Source organism: Pelobates fuscus, chromosome 3, assembly GCF_036172605.1.
Source record: "Pelobates fuscus isolate aPelFus1 chromosome 3, aPelFus1.pri, whole genome shotgun sequence".
Lineage (NCBI taxonomy): Eukaryota > Metazoa > Chordata > Amphibia > Anura > Pelobatidae > Pelobates > Pelobates fuscus.
The window spans coordinates 341,361,788-341,384,378 of record NC_086319.1 but is presented as its reverse complement, the minus strand read 5'-3'; the positions used below and the strand labels follow the sequence as shown (position 1 = coordinate 341,384,378).

Genomic DNA, 22,591 nt, shown 5'->3' with positions numbered 1-22,591 from the left:
TAACACATTCCAATCTTAAAAAAAAAAAAAAAAAAATACATTTAAAATATTTTTTTTTTTTTTCTTCCCTCCGTTACATTTTCTACCTAAAAGAATACAAACAAGTAACAATAAAATGCTCTCTGTGAAACCTTCCGATTATATCTGGAGAATGGAACCTGGAGACAATTGCAAAGACAAATCCTGAAATGACATTCACAGTGCCATTCTCTGCGCTCAAACACATAAATACATTCTGTGGTGTGAATATTCCTATTTAACATGCTGATTGTTATCACGGCACTCCTGCGGGGGACTCGAGATGCAGTATAAACAGTCAGGACTGGAGACTTCAAGTCACACAAATGCAATGTAAATGCTTAGTAGAGGTGTAATTCAGTAGTGCCATCACGATGATGAAAGGTTTAGAGCGTCGAGACCCTGGGAATTTAGTTAGAGCAATTACCAGAGTTTGCAGTGCCCGAATCACTGTGTTCTAAATAACCAACTATTCTGCTTTGTCAGCTTTACACTGTGATGATTTAAAAACAGCCATGTTAATAGAGCAGTTAACATGGTTCATTCTAGCCTGCTCCCATTGTCTATGCTGTGGTGTGGTACTAATAAGAGGTGTAACTCCCTCCCTTCAGAACAAACACACTTAAAGAAAGACTAAGAAACCAGGTGGAACTAAATATCTTGCCTTATGATGTAAATTACTAGAAATCTGTTTTAATTTTCCCTGTGGTTAAAGAAACTCTTCATGCACCATAACCTGCATGCACTCCCACCAGTTTTTTTAAACAGTTTTTCTTAACTGGAGTCTGTCGAGTACCACGCCCCACGTCTACTACTCCTGAACAGGAGCTTCCATTAGCTCACCTTGGTTAAGCCTGAAGCTGATGGATCTCAGCCAATGAGTTAAGCCCTGCATCACCAGACTCGGCTCAGAAAGAGATCTTCGGGTTCTGTGGCTGTAGTGGAACTGGGGAGCTTTGTACAGCAGGTGCTAGGTAAGAAGGAAGACCATTTTAAAATGGTTTGATCACTTATCTATACTTATCAGCCAGAACATTTCCTAAAGTGGTTCAAGGAAGAACTGGCGTCAGGGTCATGGGCGCCCTTGGTTCATTGATGCACATGGGAAGCAAAAGCTAGCTCGTCTGTTCCAGTCACAGAAGATATACAGTAGCTGAAAAACCTAATGTTTGCTATGCTAGAAAGGTGTTCGAACACAGTCATCACAGTTTTGCCCATGATGACTCCTGTCCCCCCAAAAAAGCGCCTTCAATGGGGATATGAACGTCTGAACTGGGCCACGGAGCGATGGATGAAGGTTGCCTGGTCTGATGAATCACGTTTTCTTTTAGATCAGGTGGATGGCCATGTGCATGTGTGTCATTTAAATGTGGAAGAGATGGCAGCAGGATGCACGATGGGAAGAAGGCAGGCTGGTGGAGGCAATGCTATATTCCTCACCTTTGGGTTGACCGGTTTGTGCATTGCCTCATTTCAAGCTCTCCCTGAAGGGCACTGGTGCGATGACATCCTCTGAGGCCACTCACGCGTTGGACCCTGGGACATTAAGAAGGATTAAATGTGCGGGCATGGCCAGCCTCACAGTGAACTTGGCTGGTTTTAGATGTGACGGAAGGACTTGGCTTTCCACCTGCCAGACAATATTTGCAAATACAGGGCCAAATTTTAGTTAATGGTGCCTAAAATACAGTAAGTAATAACCAAATGGCAAATCTGCAAATATTAGGAAAAATGGATTTACACTAGCTTGTTCTTGAGTCCCTCCAAGATTCCAAATTGTAGCAGATGTTAGGAGGGTTGGTTTACTGTAGATGGCACCCAACCTTAGTGACATATCCTGTTGTTGAATTTTGACCCTAGTGGAAGGATAATAGGATAGCTTGAACAGTGGTGATACACTGTAAGTCGTATACAAGGTATCCAATAACTGCGCAGGAATACCAAGTACCCAAGAAATTGAGGATTTGTTTTATTTTCAAAGTATTCTGTTTTCTGATTTAGTCTATATTTTGCCCTAAGCTATATATTTGTGTCAGTTTCCTCTGTGTGTAATTGTGTGTTGGTTTCCTTTGTGTACAACTATTATGTGTGCATTATGCTCTCATTATGTAACTTTTCTACTTCAGATGAATAAATCATACACTCATCCTTGCAGACACAATATTGACATTATGCCATATTTTTGTTAAAAACATTTTTAATTACATGTAATCAGGCTTGTTATCAAATAAGGGATTCACTTAAATATCAGTATCTACATGTTTCATTTGGATTTTAAATCAATAGAATTTACTTTCTTGGGGCAGGGGTACTTGGGAATTTTTTGGTAGACCTGCAGGCGCACATTGGGTCATGAAACAGAGTCACAGAGGTTAAAACAATGATAGAATAATTACTGTCCAGTTTGTAATGACAATGTATTGCGAGAAGAGGAACTAGATCAGGCAATTGTGTATAGTTATATGTGACATTGGACTGTCAACTTCTGACAAAGTGGAATGGGGGAAATTTATTAAAGGAACAAACACTACATGGGTTACTCTGCATGTTCTTGACTGAACTATATATATATATATATATATATATATATAGCTTAAACAGTCAAACACCTGCTTAGAATATATTCCAATGTTGCGTGTACAAAGCAGATCCAGTTGCTAGAATTCCATAGAGAATAGGCAAATGGGCACACAGCATTATTACACTTTAGAGATGATCAGTAGTCTGCTGTTTAAAATGTGACTTTTAGATCAGTGGATTGGGCTCAAGGTCCAGTATAGTAATAACCTACTCCAGCAGTGTAACTTGTATTGCAGAATTATTCGGTGAACAAGGGGTTGGGATGTTTTAGAAAGCCTTTCTGTGTTCACTGGGAGATCAGCTGTTGCCATGACAGAATAATTAAGGAGGGTTAGCAGTCCAATTAGAGCTAATAATAATGAGATCTCCCAGGTCAACTGATCTGTCTTTACAGCTTTTGATGTTTGTAAGTAGTAGTAATGGGCTGATGACTCAATCTTTAGATTGCTTGATAGAGAGCCACCTTCAGATGTCTCAATTTCTCATGTTTAACTCAGTGGGTGCTTTTTGTAGACATTATTTGTTACATTATATAGTGTGTGAGAGTATATATAAAATACGCAAAAAAATACGTGGATGCAATGAGCTACATTCAATTTGCTTGAATGAGTGCAACGACATTACTGGAAAATGACAAATTCAATAGCTTTCTTGGTATTTTACGCCTTGTATTCTGGTGGGTTTTTTGGGTTTTTTCTTTCTCCCATTAATCCTCATTGTTCTTTACCTCTGTAATGTCCATGACGTAATCAAAGCATGGCATTACAGTCTATGGGACCATGGCCAGCACATTCTCCCAGAGTCGCATCAGGTTTTAGGATTGATTGTGATTACATTCATATCTGGGAACTCTTCAGATTTGCCTGGGAAATACTCTCAATACCCCTTTTTATTATCCCACTTCATTTCAAATTGTTGGAGCGACTTTGTTCCTAACTTGGTTGTTCCACCACGGCCCCCAAGTATGCCTGGGCATACACTGTGCCTATAATTAGATGAAATAGTCCATATCTGTATTTATACTACCGTATATACTTGAGTATAAGCCGACCCGAATATAGGCCGAGGCCCCTAATTTTACCCCCAAAAAATGGGAAAACTTATTGACTCGAGTATAAGACTAGGGTGGGAAATGCAGCAGCTACTGGTAAATTTCTAAATAAAATTAGATCCTAAAAAAATTATATTAATTGAATATTTATTTCCAGTGTGTATATAATGAATGCAGTGTGTGTGTATGAGTGCAGCGTGTGTGTGTATGAGTGCAGCGTGTGTGTGTATGAGTGCAGCGTGTGTGTGTATGAGTGCAGCGTGTGTGTGTATGAGTGCAGCGTGTGTGTGTATGAGTGCAGCGTGTGTGTATGAGTGCAGCGTGTGTGTGTGTATGAGTGCAGCGTGTGTGTGTGTATGAGTGCAGCGTGTGCGTGTGTATGAGTGCAGCGTGTGCGTGTGTATGAGTGCAGCGTGTGCGTGTGTGTGTATGAGAGCAGCGTATGTATGAATGCAGTGTGTGTGTGTGTGTGAATGCAGTGTGAGTGTGTGTTGCAGAGCCTTGGTGGGGGGGTGGGCAATTTTATTATTTTTTTTACTGATTTTAATATTTTTATCATTTTATTTTATTTAATAATTTTTTTTAATTATTTTAATATTTATTTTTATTATTATTTGTAATATTATTATTTATTTATTTGTATTATTTTATTATTATTAATATATTATTTTTTTTTTCTGTCCCCCCCTCCCTGCTTGCCAGCTGGCCAGGGAGGGGGGCTCTCCATCCCTAGTGGTCCAGTGTAATTGGTAGTTCAGTAGGGGGGAGAGGGGAGCTGACAGGAGCTGCAGGACAGGTAAGTTACAGCTCTGCCAGCCCCCCTCTCCCCCCTGTCTGTATTATGGCAATGCAAATTGCCATAATACAGACTATTGACTCGAGTATAAGCCGAGTTGGGGTTTTTCAGCACAAAAAATGTGCTGAAAAACTCGGCTTATACTCGAGTATATACGGTAGGTTTGCACATGTGTGTGAGAGATTCTGTATTGAGTTGTAATGCTACATATTAGGTTTTAGGTGTACCTTAACAGAGCTAATTAAGAAAATGTTGAAATATAACATGCCGTAAGTTTGCATGCCATTTCTCTATTGCTTTGCTCCTCTAGGGCCAGTTTCAAAAGCCAACAGCTGCCTCTCAAGTCATAATCTAGCCGTGAAGAATAATGTTTTAAAAAGTGTTTTCAAATACTTACAACAAAGTGGGTTTATCACGCACTGTCTAATATTGATATCCTCTTAATGTAAGCCAAAAATGGAACACTAGTAGCTACAAAGGTCTGTCCAAAATACAACATAAAAATAAGGTGGTTTTTTTTTGTGTGTGTGTGTGTGTGTGTGTGTTTTTTTTTTTTTTTTCTTCATTAGCGATATTGGCTTACTTTTTATTTATTATATAGATATTACGTTGAGTCCTTGTGCTCTGTTACACAAAAATCTACACTGCAATGCTTATGTAACATACACTGATCAGTATCCACATTAAAACCACTGACCGGTGAAGTGAAGAACATTGATCATTTAATTACAATGGCACTCGTCAACTTAATTCTGGCCATGATATATGTGTCAGAATTCACAGTGCAACGTAGATGCAGACCAATCTGAGTGCCCATAATGACCCCTGTCCACAGCCGAAAGCACCTTCAGTGGGGACACGAGCGTCAGAACTAGAACCCCCCCCCCCTCCCCCCCAGCATTCCAAAAGGTAAGGAGGCTAGGGCAGCACAAAACCAGTGCTCGTACCACCTACCTAGAGATTGTTGCAGACCATGCACACCACTTCATGGCAATGGTTCTCCCTGATGGCAGTGGCCTCTTTCAACAGGATAATGCACTCCGTTACACTGCAAATTTGTTCAAGAATGATTTGAGGAACATGACACAGAGTTCAAGATGCTTCCTTAACCCCCAAATTCTCCAGATCTCAATCCAATTGAGCATCTGTGGGATGTACTGGAACAACAAATCTGACCCATGAAGGCCCTGCCTTACAACTTGCAGGACTTAAAGGATCTGCTGCTAATGTCTTGGTGAAAGATACCACAAGGACACATTCAGAGGTCTTGTGTAAACAATGCATCAACGTATTGAAGATGTTTTGGCAGCACGATATTAGGCAGGCGCTTTTAATATTGTGGCTGATCAGTGTACATCTGTATTTTCAATAATAAACACTGGCCAATGTAGATGTTGGTCCAGTCTAATGGAAATTATAGATTCTTAGTCCAAGCATGGAAGAAGTGCTAAAAAAAAAAAGTATTAGTGGGTAGTTATGTAGTAGAAAATCTCACTGATGTGTGTATGTTGCAGTTATAAACTTAAGGGGGCAAAAAAGAGCAGTACACTTTGCAGACGGGACTGAGAGCACTGTACCATAGCGGTTTGTCAATATGAATGGCATTACGTACTATGCAATCACATTTTTACGTTACCAATGGAAGAAGAAAAACCTAGGGGGTATTACATTTTGTGTTAATGATTAAAATAAAATTGGTAACATTCAGCAAAAAAACTCAAATTTGCCCAAACTGATGCCCCCAATCCCCAATGCTTTAACTAGAAACCGCTATGCAGATCTAGGCTCTAAATATGCCTGCTGCAGTAAAATTCATTTTTGGATTCTTTGTTGGCAGTTTCTGCCTGCTTCTGTGCATGTTTATTTACTGCTTTGCTTTAATCTACATTCCGATTCGGCTATACTGCATAATGAGTCTGTGGATCTGGAATATTAGTGAAATTAACAGCCAGATATTCAGGCTCTTTGCCTGTGCCTGTTTGCTTAGAAGATGATGGATCAACCTGTGACTGTTAAACTGAATTAAGGCCAGGGTTGTATGGGACTGTTGTCAAATGCTAAATAACTGCTTCTCATACAACTTCCCGTCACACAAACCTTTTTTCATTTTTAAATAGTATCCGTGTATCATTGCCTTTAAAATTGCTTCCATTGTAGTTTTCTTTTAGGCCCTTTCTTTGCCCTTCTTTCTGAAAATCGCCTGAAGCCCATTTAAAATTAAAAAGAATGTGTTATGCACCTCTGCTATTACATCTCAAAGTAAAGAAGCCTGCTTGGCTTAAATTTTTTTTTTTTTTTTTTTTTTTTAAAGAAAGGCTTTTATGAAGCAATGAGCGTAATGTTTTTAATCTGTCCATCAGTGTTACACAGCTACAGATTTTTATTATTAGGGGGAGTGTTTTAAGAAATATTAGGAGGGGGGCCTGAATGTCGATTGAGCAGTTCATAGAGCTCTGGGTCAGACACCTGATAATAGGCTTAAAGCTCATTATTATTGTGATTTAGTAGGGTATACTCACCTTAAATACCCATGGTATACTCTACCCTCGATTGAGATTGAGAGTTTTCTTGTATCCACTCAGTTTGCACAGAATCGGTATCTGAGGTCTGTTTGCACCCGCAAGGTGGGGGAGGTGGACGATCTGCCACTCCAGAGTTAATTCTGCCATAGAATCAGCTCACCCCACCCGCACCAGAACCTGAAGAGATTACTAGCTCCTGTTTGAGACACAGTTACCGTTTTTCCTGTCTTCGAGTCTCAAGATGGCAGATTTGTTTCTCACCGCACAGAGTGGACGTTATTTCCACCAGGTCTTTGATGACTTGTGCTAGCATTTTTGGTCAAAGCTTGCTTTCAGTGTCTCCAGCAAGAAAATAAAAGCTGATAGTAGAGGGGAGGCACTGTCAGGAAGCCATTTTGGGTCTCCATCATTTCCAGCTTACGTCTCCTTCTGTTCAAGTTGTTTGATACTTAAAATAGCTATCACAAGGAGGTGGACAGGCAACAGGAAAGCTATGGAGGCCCATACTGGGAAAGTCTACAGCTACAAGCAATCTACCACTGCTCCTACCTAGGCTGAGAGCCCCTGGAGTTCAGCGCCAATACACCAACCACATTTGTAGATTTTGGTCTCAGTACAGTTTCTTCAAAGAGAAAACTTAAGCTCTATGAGCGGTTGGATCCGTGGAAAAAAGGCGTGTGCTTGTTACAAGCCTGGGTCTTGTGTGGTGTTTTCCCTTGGCTCCATTGCAGTTCCTCGATAAGCCGACATTGCATGATGATATTACCCCTAACCAGTTTAGGAGTTGGTTAAAAGTTTCTTCTCCTCGTTCTGGTGCTCGCCCTTGGGCATCATGTTTCTTTTTCTGTGCTTTCATCTGCGCGATGTGACCTCTCAGTGATTTTAATAGTTTCATAATCTTTTGTAATCGTTTTGGATTCTCTTATTCTTTAAAAATTGTGCAAACTACTTTGCGTGAGACAATGACAAATTATTTATGTTGCTTTTTTTGTTGCCACATTGTGTATTGTATGTGTATTATCTCTGTGCAAGGATACATATGGTATATTCACAAAGAGAAATATTAGAAACAATGCATTTCTAAAGTGTTTCTGAAAGAGAAATACAGGTAGTCAAATTCTAAAATTCAATCTTGCCTAATTAATGAAGTAGTTGCTCTTGTTCTGTAAAGCACACTAGATGGTTTGCTGCATAATTGATATATTAAGGGAGCCTAGGTATGCACATGGTTGGGTAGCAATAAATAGCATTTTTAATATTCCCAGTACTGTATTGATGTTCTTGAAGAAGCTATTCATTTCAGATCCAAATCATTGTATAATTGAGATGGCTTCAGGTGGAAAGCATGTGTATGTATGTAGTCTGCCACAAATGACTATTGCATGGCCTGTTGGATATGAAATCTTTTTAAAATGACCTGCCACTGTGCTATGTGCATTAGGTGGAACTGCAGTGTTCAAATGACCTTGTATAAGGAGGCCAGCATTACAGGGCCTTTCACTGGAGCTGGAGCGATATTTATTCATCTAGCGATCATCCAGATGCAATACGGTGGCACCGATATATTGCTCCTTTGCGATTTATGGAACGAGAAAATCCATTTTATTCCCCACCCCGCCCCCCACTGATTTGTACTTTGCAATTCAAGACCCAAACCTACCTCTGGCCCTTATCCTCCCCTGCGCTAAGCATTAGCAATGGAATAAGTTGGAATGTTATAGGAACACTAAAGCATCAGGAGTACAAACCCTACTTAGCCCCCCTTGCCCCCTTAAAAATAGTAAAAACGCACCATATTATATTATATATTCACCAAAACAGCGTTATTAAGCTACAGTTGCTTTGATACCTGCATTTTTACTTTAAGAAGTTTTAAAATGATATATCCGCAAGATATTCTTGGTCAATCTAGATTTGCTTTAATACTCGCCGTGAGAAACGTACACCTTAGAAATGCGTTTCTGCAAACATGACAGCGAATTGATGTATTGCCAGAACTCATTGCTAACCATGAAATTACTTCTAGGATAGTGACAAAGAATACTGTGTAGATGTAGCTATAGACTCATCTTCGTGTTTTTCCTCGTTGTTCAGAAACCTGTGATACAATGTTGTGATATTTTCAGTGAAAAGGCCACAAAATGAAACATCCTACCTCCTGTAGCTTAAACCATTTATGACTCTGTGGGGTCAGGTGTATTAAAATACAGAGTGAAAACTGCATATAGAAGCTTACATTCGTTCACTCTCATTACCTGTGCCTTATAACTTGATTTGCATTTTCACTACCCTTTAACCATATATTACAACACGGGGAGATATGTGGACTGTATAGGTGTATACCAGTGAAGTACTACATTTATAATGTGCTGGTGACGGCTTCAGCCAATGAAAAGTGTCAGCCTGGCATGCTTGTGAGCTAAGCTGATTGGAAGCTCTTTTAGCCAGCCTCGTCCAACTCGCTTATGAGCAGAAGACTTTTGAAGTATTCTCTTTGGGCATAAAAATCCCTGAATCCATTTTTCTCGTGAGTTTTAAAATCTGTACTTTTTACACTGAGTTATCCATGTTTTTTGAAAATTAAAAGTTTTCTCTAACTTCAGAAAAACATAGAAGGCCTATGTACAAGGACCCTTACTAGGCATGTAGTTGAACATAAACTGGTTTCTGTAGTAGCACATGTAAGGCTTACAAAATGTTTGGCAAAGCAAAAATGCAATTACTTATACAATTTGCTAGATATTGACAGGTAACTGGCTACATTAAAAATGTCAAAATGTCTCCTTGAAGTGTCCATAAAATGTTTATACTTTTGTGTGGGGAAACTCCAAGCACCATAACAACCTCATCGTAATTAAGTTTTTATGGTGCCCCTGCCATGAGAGCTTGGGTGCTGTTACATTTTCAAAGATGGCGGCCAATTGCGCTGTCCATCAATTTTCTGTATTGGTCCAAGACTTCACTGGTGCACTCAACCTATCACTAGTTTCCCATTAATAAAACTGAGTGAATGACCTACCATACCATACCATTTCCAGGACCTCACTTTTAAATACCATTACACCACTTGTAATATGTAACTGAGCAGAACCTTCAGACTCTCAGGCCTCTGTTAGACTACCCGCGAATGGGGAATACACAAAATACCCAGAAGGGTGAGAAAGTTAATTATATAAATATGTGTGATATATATATTATTATTATTTTATTATATAGCGCCAACAAATTCCGTAGCGCTGTACAATGGGTGGACTAACAGACACATAATTGAGATCAGACCACTGGACGTACAGGAACAGAGGGGGTTGAGGGCCCTGCTCAATGAGCTTACATGCTAGAGGGAGTGGGGGTATAGTGACACAAAGGGTTAAAGTAGGGGGATTAAATAGTTTGTTAGAGAAGGGTTTATTGAGTGCTTGGTAGGTCATTTTTGACAGTTGCAGGAAAGGAGTCATGGGGTGGGGGATGAGAAGCCTGCTGACAGTTTAATTGATACGCTTTAATGAAGAAGTGAGTTTTCAAAGATTTTTTGAAGGAATGGAGGCTGGGTGAAAGTCTGATTGAGGAGGGAAGGGAGTTCCACAGAATAGGTGCAGCCCTAGAGAAGTCTTGAAGGCGAGCGTCAGAGGTGGGGATCCGGGCAGAGGATAGGCGTAGGTCTTGGGATGAGCGCAGGGGTCTCGACGGGACATACTTGTGTATGAGGGAGGATAGGTATGTTGGAGCAGCATTATGTAGGGATTTGTAAGCAAGTGCCAGAATTTTGAATTGGGCCCTATATTTAACTGGAAGCCAATGCAGGGACTGACAGAGCGTGGAGGCGTGGGAGGTGCGACCGGACAGGAAAATAAGCCTCGCAGCCGCATTCATTATAGATTGCAGCGGTGCAAGCTGGGAACATGTAAGACCGGTGAGAAGGGGATTGCAGTAGTCGAGGCGAGAGAGAACAACAGCATGAACCAGTATCTTAGCCGCGTCTGGTGTTAGATATGGGCGGATGCGCGCTATGTTCTTGAGTTGGAAGCGACAGGATTTGACTATCGATTGGACATGGGGAGTAAAAGAGAGGACAGAATCGAAAAGAACCCCTAGGCAGCGAGCCTGCGAGGTAGAGGTGATAGTAGCGCCGTTGACTTGGATGGAGACAACAGGAGTAGCAGCACTCGAGGGAGGAAAAACTAGAAGTTCTGTTTTGGACAGGTTGAGTTTAAGGAAGTGAGCAGCCATCCAGTTGGAAATAGCAGAGAGGCAGTCAGAAACACGAGTCAAGGTGGGCGGAGAGAGATCAGGGGAGGACAGGTAGATTTGCGTGTCATCTGCATGTAAATGATATTGGAAACCAAAGGAGCTGATGAGTTTACCAAGGGAGGCAGTATAGATAGAGAACAATAGGGGGCCATATGTTTCTGTATATGAAATAGACATTTTGTTACTTGGAAATTAAATGCTAATATTACTGTATCTAGGGCATGTGAAAACCTTTGTAAGCTTTTAACCCCTTAAGGACACATGACGTGCGTGACACGTCATGATTCCCTTTTATTCCAGAAGTTTGGTCCTTAAGGGGTTAAAGGGAAGCTCAAGATTTTGATTTTGAATGTGTTCATGAACAGCAAAGCAAAAGAACATTTGTTTGTGCATGTCTCCTGAACCTGCTGCTTTTGTTTTCACACCCTGTTCTCTTTCTTTCACTTCATCGCAGTAAATTTGCAGAGCATTATTTGTGGTTTTTGGTGTCTGCGGCTACCTCTCTTGTTCAGAATGCTATCATCTCCTTGGTGCCAGACCATTCTTGAACACGTTTTCAGATTGTCCACACAATCCATGGTGTGTGTCAATTTGAGACTCACACAGAGCTGCAAACATTTTATAGCACTATTCTGATCCATTTAAACCTGGATTTGTGACCTAATAGTACTGTACTCTTATGTCACTACGATGTTCTTTCAGGGGTTATTACAGTTGATTACTAAAACTTTGTTGCTGAAAGGCTTTACCCACCATGTTTTGCATGCGTAGAGAATATGTGTGTGCTAGATGAGGCTCTATTTATTTTGCTACCAATCATGCATCCAACCCATTTTAATGTATATTTATTATTTTATCCAAGGCCGTTTGTCCTGAATAATAACTTGTGTCCATATAGAACTCCGTCTTTGCATGTTTACAGTTGAACTTCAAGAGGGTTTTTAGAGAGCTTCTAGCCTTTCCCCATGGGCAAGAACTAGAAGCTTGTCTGATAATAGATTTTTGCTCAGGATGCATTCTTACCTTTTCTAGCTCTTACGTACTCAAAGGGAAAAGGTTTTAGGAGTAGCACATGCTTTTTGTTATCAAAGATATGTCGGATTTTTACTTGGTGCCACTTAAAAACCTATGCACTGTGTACTCTAAAACTATATCCAGAAGAAAAAAAAAATCACTTTTAACCCATTAAGGACACATGACATGTGTGACATGTCATGATTCCCTTTTATTCCAGAAGTTTGGTCCTTAAGGGGCTAAGGCAGATCACAAATAGAATTTGAGTGACTTATGGTCAATCGTAGTGCCCCAGCTGTTTGAGACCTAAATTTCCATAAATTCTCATCCACTAATACAAATGATGGCTTTGCACTATGGGTAATGTAGTTCTCAACGATTTATGCTGCAAAGGCATGTTATCCCTTTAAAACGTTCTAGTTTTGAATTGTTTGCTTATGTGTAAATTGCAGCTTAGACGTTTCCTTTCTTATTCTTAATAGTTCCAATTAGCTTGTGAGTCAGAATAATTTCTCACTGAGCTTTATCTAGCTGTATACTTTGTAGTTTAAGTATCCAATTTTTAAAACCTTTTATTTCAGCATTTCTAATTAGGTGAGATGGCTCTGTAAGTCTAGTGTAATTTTTATTTATTTTTTCCCAGCTCACTGTTGTGTAGTCAGTGTATAATGACTAGTCATTGTTAACCTATTGGTTACTGTACACAAGCCACCTGTAGGATAAAGTATGTAACATTAATATTTAGATTTTTATTTTTTTTGGTACGTATGTTCTACTGTCACAGTTGCTGTGCGGGAAGGTGTAACGGAATCTGTAACGGAACTTATCCGTATAATAGGTGTTGTGAACAAAAGTCTCCAAAAACATTGTTTAAAAAGTCTACTCTTCAACAAAAAGCTTTTTGAAGGCCGTCACAAGTTTTTGTAACCCTCTTGAATTTCCTGTCTTTCAGAGTATCCTCATAAATACGGAGCCCATGGAGGCTGTGCAGACCATTCAGTGTTTGAAAGGATGAAGAAGTATCAGATGTCTGCTCAAAGGGAGCCAGAACATGTAAGACCCCTTTTCATAGCTTACTCTTCATGCAGAGAGCCAAAAAATGCAGATGGCAAAATAAATTGCTGTGGTTTTGCGTGTCATTTCAGATGAACACAAAAAAACCCTCTAATATATATCCTTAAAAAGAAAAGTGGTCGTTTAGTTTGGCTTACAGGGATAGCTTCACTTATATGAAAATTACACCATTGAATAAAACATTGACTATTACCTAAAACTTTTGTTACAAAGACAATCTATGCACCCTCTGGGTACCAACACACAATAAGTGCATTTAATAGATTTTAGTCTCATGTTTTCTTCTCATTCAGATCTGTGTAGTCAAATGCACTTAAAGGGTCACTTCGGACAGCTACATCACTTTAGCTGTCTGAACTGCTTTATGTGTGAAGAGTTTATCCTCTTCCTCCACCCCCCTCATATTACAAAAAAGGTGCAGATTTCAATAGAAAATTAGGCTTTTATAAATTAACCTGGTTAAACCCCTGGCTTTAATGCTGGCAACCAATCCATTATTTCCTGCTTTGGTTGGCTCAGTGGAGCTAAACTCAAGAAGCAGGAGTTGCCCCAAACACCTGCCTTGCCTCATTGAGCTGCAATGGGAAGTCTGTGATTGAACAGTTACAGAAAGTTTGGGCAGGGGAAGAATGGGAGGGCTTGCAAAGGCTGTAAACAAGAGTTCTGCATTGTTTGCAAGCTATATTTAGATATCCCCTCCCACCACCCTCCCCCCCAAAAAAAAGGTTTGTATATTGGCAGTGGGAAGAGTGTTCCTTTAATTTTGTTTTTGTGATTTATGTGTTTTTTTTCTTCTTTTTTTATTTTTTTTATTTTAATGATTTAGCAGGGATAGCAAGGGCACACATTTCCTAATGCCATTCATTTGTTAAAATTTAGCTGTTGTAACCAATTTGGCTATTTCAAAATGTAAGTATATATTTTTTTTTAAACCACCCCCTGTCCATTAAGGATAAAAGCATTATTTCTTTAAAAGTTTACAAAAAAGCCACTGGCTCCTTTTTAAACGTTCTAAATAAATCTGTACATATTGTAATTTGAGTGTTTTTTTTTATATTTTCACGTGTCCTTAATAACTGACATTCAAAGTACTTTGCAAATGCAAAAAGCATACTCCTACGTACACTTTGCTTCTGTTATTTGAACAGGTCATTGACTGTTCAATCGCTGACTTGTTTTATTATTTAGACACATTTGAATGAACATGAGGAAAGTGGTCCAATTATCCTACGAAGGAAACGTGCTGCCCAGGCTGAGAAGAATACCTGTCAGCTCTACATCCAGACGGACCATCTCTTTTACCGGCGATATGGAGAGACCAGAGAAGCAGTGATTGCCCAGGTAACTATGATGGTCACTTAATTTCCCTTGGTCCTGCTAGCAGCAAACACTTGCTTCACAAATGAGAAGTCTGCATCATATACGTCACTGTAATGTTTTTCCCAGGAGAGCTAAATGACACAAAACCAGCGCTTTAATGTTGGTTTGCTGTTGGTATTGTATTTGGAGTAAATTTGAATGAGTGCTTAAACTCTTATCTATATACAAGTTATGTAAATTTATAGAAAAAAATACTTATGATAGGTAAAGTAACAGATTCTAAAAGAGATGTGGGAGCAGGGACAATAATCTGACTTGTCCCAATCTTCCATTAATGTTCTATTAGTTGAATTACTACCCATTTTCAATACCTGAGTGATGAAAATACAGCCATGATATACTCAACAATGCTACTGGGAAAATGGTTTGTGTACTGAGTTGTTGCAGTTTTGGGGCCTGGACCACTTGCCATCACGGAGTTGAAAAAGTAATTACCAAGTTTATCAAGATATCCTATAGAATAATGTCAAGGTGGATGTGCACCAGCTGTAGCTCAGTAGAAGTTGGGTGATGCAGCAGGACAAGTATCCTAAACATCCAAAGTAAATCCATTGCAGAAGAGAATCCTCCCCCCCCCCCCTTTTTTAATTGGTCTAGTGAGAGCCGAGACCATAACCCCATATATATGCTATGGGATGACCTTAAGATAGCTATTCACACCAGACATTCTAAGAATATGGGTGAGCTGAAGCATTTGTATAAGGGGTGGTCCAAAATTCCTCCTGAACGTTGTGTATCTAATGTGTGTGTTCCTAATCTGCAGCTACTGGAAGCGCTTGATTCTATTTCTTAGAGGTGGAGCAGCTTGCCAATAAGTAGTGTTTACTTTTTCCACAGCACTGTGAATGTTTAATGGGAAATATGTTCAATAAAGACATAAACGATCGATTATAAATTGTGTTGTTAGCTTAAGAACATTGTGTTTGTCTTTGATGAAGATGAGATTATATTTTATGACCAATTCCAAAATGTTCAGATCATTTTTCTTGCCAATGTAACTAATGCTTTTTGTGAATTTTGGAAAAGTTTTACAAACTCCTGTTTCATATTTACACCGATTTTGGCCTGTCAAAGATGTGTTAAACTGCTACATGTTTTCTTGTGCAGTGTCAGTCGATGGCGGTCTTTTGATCGAATAAAAGGACCCTGTCATTGGTTATTTAGTTCAGTTCAAAAGACCAGGTCAAATCCAAAGAGTAAACAAGCTTTTGATTGAAATGACTGTTCTGCTTGGAAAAACACAGTGAGAAATGGTGGCAAAGAGATTAAGGATTTTTCATGTTCAGCAGAGATCATTAAAAACCCATAGACCAAGCTCTGCACTAACAATTCATGGGTCAAGTAGAAGTCATAAGCTAAAATATTAAAAATTAAATGTGCACAGTGGTAATTATTCATCATTTACACGCCAAGAATGAGATAATTATTGTACGACTATAAGTTAAGCAGATTTAATTTTACAATAATTGTGTGTTGTATATCACAGGTACTGAGGAATGTCTGTATTCTGGTTTGTGGAATAGCCCCATGATATTACTATTATCAGTGATCTAGAATGTTTTATTAATTGATTTTCTGTTTGATATTGTAAAGCGCTGCAGAATATGTTGGCGCTATATAAATTCCAATAGTAATGGAACTAGAACATAATTGGGATCAGCCACGGTCTTGGTGTTGGCAATGATTAGTAGTTTTGTGTAGATAGTAAGTTGGAGTTAAATTTCATATTTCTTTGTTGAAGAATTGAAATTAGTTTGTATGTGGCCTGGTGTCTTTAACCCCATTCATGACCACACATTTGTTGCTGATAGTCCTGCCTTTGATACAACACGCATTTCTAAATCTTTGAAAAGTCCATGAAACATGGGTCAAACGTTGGGTAAATCTCATCAATTCTTTCTTCATGTGTTAAAGACAACCATATCCTACTAACTCTTGTGGGTAGAGCCCCGTGCCCAATTCTCCAGGCAGACAGAATTGACTGTCTTTGGACACATGCACCTAATTTCTTTATTTTTTTAGACGGTAAAACTTAGAGGAAGATATGTTCTAGCAGTACTGGTACCACATTGCTTGATATTCTGTTTTAATTTATCCCTCCTCTTTTGCTACTATGTATTTGACAATAAGGTATAGGTGTTCATAAAAAATCTTAAATGAGTACTCTAGGCCAGAGTACTCTTTTTAAAAAAAATAAATAAAAAATGTTTTTAATGCCTTGCATCGAAAGTGAAAATACGTGCAAAATACAACCTAAACAAGATGGTCACATCTAAATTTACCATATCTGCAGTAAATCCCCAGGTTTCAGTTTCATATTGGCTAGTGCTGCCCAGACAAGAAAGTGATTGCACAATTAGATTGTTCCAATGACTTTTTATGGGACATTTTAAATATTCTGACTCTACGCCATATTCACAGCATTGCTTTATGGGCAGGTCAGAGATTTCAATTCATTTATCGGCTTTTTACTAACGAATGCTGGTAGCTGAACTAAACTCCCAGAAACCTTTTGCTGCACTTCCTTTTAAAAGACCACTATGGGCACCCAGACCACTTCAGCTCAATGAAGTGGTCTGGGTGCCTATAGTGGTCTTTTAAAAGCAAGTGCAGCAAAAGGTTTCTGGGAGTTTAGTTCAGCTACCAGCATTCGTTAGTTTTAACCCTCCAGCTGAAAATATAGCCGTTTCAGAGAAACTGCTATGTTTACACGGCGGGGTTAATCCTGCTCCACTCGGGAGCTGACGTTGATGGAGAAAGACAGGTCACCAGTGCCGAGGGAGTCCGGCGCTGGATCAAGGTAAGCAAATAAATGGATGTTATAGCGTTAGGAATACATATTTGTGTTCCTAACGCTATAGTGTTCCTTTAACACAAATGAACTATTTTATTTATTTTGATTGTTTCCCATCCTTTCTATATATCTTTAATTTGGTTTGTTTCCTGTTAGCCAATTGTCCTCTTTAACTAATACTCTCCACAAAAGATTGTAGGCTGAAACCAGTTTTAATATTGCTGATCCCATAGTTTTTCCAAACCCATTACCATCTGCTTGCAGTCTCAATCCTCCTGGGAGTTCATTACAACCAGTGGACTTACTGTTCATATAGCAGTGTCTTGGATTCCAATAATAATTTACACTGAAAAGTGTGAATTTTCATTCTGTTCGTTTTACCCTAAACATTCTTTCCCTTTTTCAATGTGCCAATGTCGAGGGATAAATTTAGCACATCTTCTGATTTGAAATAGGACATCGGCACAAAGGAAATTTTTAAATGGGCTGCTCGCAATTGCTCACATACATTTTTAGGATTGGAAATCCTAAGGGTAGGAGTTTTATAATATAATACCGTGTTCCGCTTTATCGTAACCTTTTAAGCTAAATTGGAAGTGGCAGCCATAAAAGGGGATCTGTCATGTTCTCTCTCATGTAAGGAAACTTATCACATTAGCACATTTGCAGCATGTTGGTGCCTCTGTTTAGGTATTGCCTGAACTAGTTGTGTGAATTGCTTATGATTTGAGCTATGGTTTGTTTAAGTAGGGTACACATATTCTACCCTAGTGCATACACAATGCCACAACAAAAGACAGATGCCAGTTCTGTTTTTTTTTTTTTTTTTAACTGAGTGGATGTCTTTTCTTTATTGTTAAAATATTTTTGTTTGTGTTCCACTTTGAAATTCTGCGCCTACCCGTCGTGTTGTATTAAATGGACACTGTAGTTGCGAGAACCAGTACAGCTTAATGTAGTGCTTCTGGTGTATATAGCATGTCCTTGCAGTCTTTTTAATGTAAACACTGCCACTTCACATTGCTGCCTAGTAACACCACTAGTGGCAGTCACTCAGACTGCCACTAGAGGTGTTTTCCAGTCCAGTGATGCACCACCGTTCAGCATCTCCACTTTCTGCACAGAAGCACTGAACATTTCCCATATAGATGCTCTGTTTCTGCATCTCTATGGGGGGAATGCTTATTGGCGCAGCCTGGCGCCTTGCCGTGCATGTGCAATACCTAATGCTTTCCTATAGGTGGTGATCTCTGCCATGGAGGTGGGGCCAGCCACAGCAAGACTTGCGCGATGATGGAAAAAAAGTAAGTTTAAACATCTTTTTACTCAATCAGTGCAGGGCTGGGAATCTAAACTGTTACTCCAGCTCTATAGTGTTAGGAATACGTGTTTGTAATCCTAGCAATACCGCTTTTGTTTAACTTCTGTAGAAATATATTGTGTATACTGTGTACAATATATACAGTTGTGTGATGAACAGGAACATGAGTATAGATTACTGCCAATACAACACTGCTAATTTGGTATATATAACCTGAGAGTGGGTAGGCAGTCATTCGACATTCAGAATTCTTTGAACAACCACTGCTATGATCCTTTGGAAGTTTTAATAGAAATTGTATTGATTTGCAATAAAATATGCAGCGTACCACTCTCATTTTAATGGGCTTGAAGTGGATTTTAATACATTTTCACACTGTTCTACTAATCTGTGCAGTTTATAAAAGGCAGATATTTCCTCATTCAGCTTAGCAAATCGAACCAAGTGCTATTCGTTTGATGTCATTAAGTTTGTTAGGAAAGTTAAAGTTGAATGCACAATGTGAGCAATGATGACTGACATGCAAATGTTTGATCACGAGTTTCCTTTTCTTTCTGCAACAGATTTCCAGCCATGTAAAAGCGATCGATACGATTTATCAGTCGACCGATTTCATGGGAATTCGCAACATCAGCTTCATGGTGAAACGCATTCGGGTGAGTTATCCTTCAAATGTATACTGAATGTGTTTATTTGGTGATGTGTAGTGATTAATTTTAACTCGGTTTAACAAGTCTGTAAAAGGTAGTGGAGTGTTATACCCTTGTGAATGTCCAGTCTTTAAATCTGGATATAGTACTGGAAATGTTCATCTTTGCATCTTAATAAAGAAATGAGAATTCCCAGATTATCAGATCTGGATATATGTTTTGGGAATTTCCAGCTTTAGATCTGAATATACTACAGGGGTTTGTGTGAATTTGAATATCCAATTGTGAATATCCAAATATTGATCTAGGTTTATTGCTGATTCTGCATTTACTACCGGGAATGCCCAGCTCTGGTTCTTGATTTACTACTGGGAATGCCCAGCTCTGGTTCTTGATTTACTTCTGGGAATGTTCAGCTCTGGTTCTTGATTTACTACCGGGAATGCCCAGCTCTGGTTCTTGATTTGCTTCTGGGAATGCCCAGCTCTGGTTCTTGATTTACCTATGGGAATGCCCAGCTCTGGTTCTTGATTTACCTATGGGAATGCCCAGCTCTGGTTCTTGATTTGCTTCTGGGAATGCCCAGCTCTGGTTCTTGATTTGCTTCTGGGAATGCCCAGCTCTGGTTCTGCATTTACCTATGGGAATGCCCAGCTCTGGTTCTGCATTTACCTATGGAAATGCCCAGCTCTGGTTCTTGATTTACTACCGGGAATGCCCAGCTCTGGTTCTTGATTTACTACCGGGAATGCCCAGTTCTGGTTCTGGAATTACTACTGGGAATGCCCAGCTCTGGTTCTTGATTTACTTCTGGGAATGTCCAGCTCTGGTTCTTGATTTACTTCTGGGAATGCCCAGCTCTGGTTCTTGATTTACTTCTGGGAATGCCCAGCTCTGGGCATGTAAAAGTGTGAATAAATGATTGTAAAAAGGAGTTACTACGGGAGATTGCAAGATGGATGTTTGAGTTTCGTACTCCATATGAAAATATAGTGACTACTCCACTAGGAACATAAATAATCAGTTCTTACATGTTTTTCCTTTCTTTCCACTTCCATTTCTCTACAGGCACACGCCGCCAATCTTAATGCACCCCATAAATGCCGCTCTTATTGTATCTTCCCTTTGCTGTAATGTACGCCTTACTTGAAATAAATTGGAAAATATAAATAAAATGATATACAGCCATTTCTGTTCCTCCCGCTCCTGCGATGTAACTTTTCATACGGTATATTTAGTGCACTTACTCTTACTCCCTTTATTCTAATGTGACCTATTAGGCACGAAGTACACCTGTTGGTAATGCATAAATAAAAGAAAATATATATATGTATGTATACGGGTTTATTCAATAAGCTATGAATTGTAAATTTGTAAAGCAAAACAAAAAAACACAAACAGCGGTTTTGAAAAAAGATTTTGTTGTGCTATAGTCACAGCTCAACTTGCCGTTTGTATTTTAATTTGCTTTGATTTTCAGTGTAGTAAAAAAAATCCCACACACAACATGGCATTTACTGTGTCCCCCTCACAGTGTTAAATTATGAAGTGCCAGTTGCACCTGTGCGAAGTAAATTAGGTATATACATAGAAAAGTGTGCAAAGATTTGTGATTATTTCCTGTTAAATGCAGTGGAAAATAATGCCTCATTCAAACCAATATAATAGGGTTTTGGGAGCCTAGTTTTCATAGCAGAGAAATTAATAGTTGTGAACGGAACTGTTTTTCCAGTAGTTCACTAATAACAGAAGGAAACGCACGGTCCAGTGAGTCGTACTTTGCACCATATGGTAGAAGAAATTCTGCTACAGTCACAGAAGAGCTAATCAAAAAGTTTCTTATACAACATCTATTTAGGTTTGTGTATGAAAATCATGCATCTATTTAAATAAGACTATAGTGTCAGTTTTTTGTTTGGCCTTTACTTTTACCCACAGTGCACTGCAGAGAGGCTATAAATTGCAGTTGTAAGCGCGTGTTAAAGGGACACTGTAGTAACTATAAGCATTTCATCTCTTTGAATTGTTTATAGTGCCTGGAGTGCCCTGGCACTGTCCCTCCATTCAGTGTTGCACCATGTTTGTGCAGTATGCCACAAAATAAGAGTCCCTAGCCACCCACAGTCCAGCCCTTTCTGTATGTGTAGCTAAGGCAGAGATTACACACTTCCTTGTTGTCATACCATCATTTGGAGCTCTGACAGGCTAAAAGCAGTCAGCTGACACTCTCAGCCAATCACAGCTGCCCATTGCTGTCAGGCTAATATTTCCTTATTAGCCAAAGTAGCACAGAGGGGATGCATTGCCAGGGACTCTTGTTTAGCATTAAAACCTTAAAACATTAAAAACTGTTTAATGCTAAAAGAAATGGTGGTACCAGGGGACTCCAGACACTATAACCAGTTTAATGAGATGAAGCAGATTAAAGGTGTCCCTTTAAGTGCACTCTGAATTTGAACATTCTTTTTTATGTGCAAAAGAATTGGAGTGTGTAATCTAGTGTTCCACTGGGTTTTCAGATAATGTCATTGAGACCTTGCTTCAGACTTGCTAGCCTACCACTGGCCATGTTTACCATGTGGTGTGACATACATAATACAACAAAAACTAATGTTGCACTCCACCGCAGGAGAAATGAATGTAGAAAAACCGAAGTAACATTAAAAAAAAACTTCTTTATTCCATAACATGTACGTAAAAAACATGAAGGGTAATCTGCAAACTGTGCTTAAGAAAAGCAGAAAGATATACCACGCACCTGAAACTGAACGTGTTTTGCGCCTGCACGGGATGCTTTGTCAGGTACCAAAATCTTTTTCCTGCAGCATTCAATTATTTATTTTAAGTTAACTTTCATTTTGTAATTTCAAGGTGACTTGGTTAAGAGTTTGGTCTTGTGTACCTTGAGTTCAGTTAAACTATTTAAAAGCTCTTCCGTCATAATTTGGTTTCAATTCCAGACATCCCTGCTTTTATGCAAACTTTGATATGGGTGAAGCCTTTGGTGGGGCCTCCTTAGAGTATAAACCTGGTGTTCAAAGTGTGTTAATATGCTTCTTTTTGAGCCTATGCATTAATTGGATTTGCAGTTGTTAACTTTCTTCATTTTTTTTTTCTTCTATCAATATCTACCAAGAGGATTT

At 39.2% G+C, this 22,591-nt stretch overlaps 1 protein-coding gene across 1 annotated transcript in view; it reads left to right on the top strand.

Moving 5' to 3' along the window:
- The window catches only part of ADAM10 (ADAM metallopeptidase domain 10), a 157,463-nt gene that overhangs the window by 115,189 nt on the left and 19,683 nt on the right, over positions 1 to 22,591 (top strand). The window contains exons 5-7 of the mRNA XM_063449118.1: positions 13,182 to 13,282; positions 14,492 to 14,644; positions 19,362 to 19,454. Of these exons, the coding sequence (XP_063305188.1) occupies positions 13,182 to 13,282; positions 14,492 to 14,644; positions 19,362 to 19,454 (347 nt within the window). The remainder of the gene's footprint in view (positions 1 to 13,181; positions 13,283 to 14,491; positions 14,645 to 19,361; positions 19,455 to 22,591) is intronic.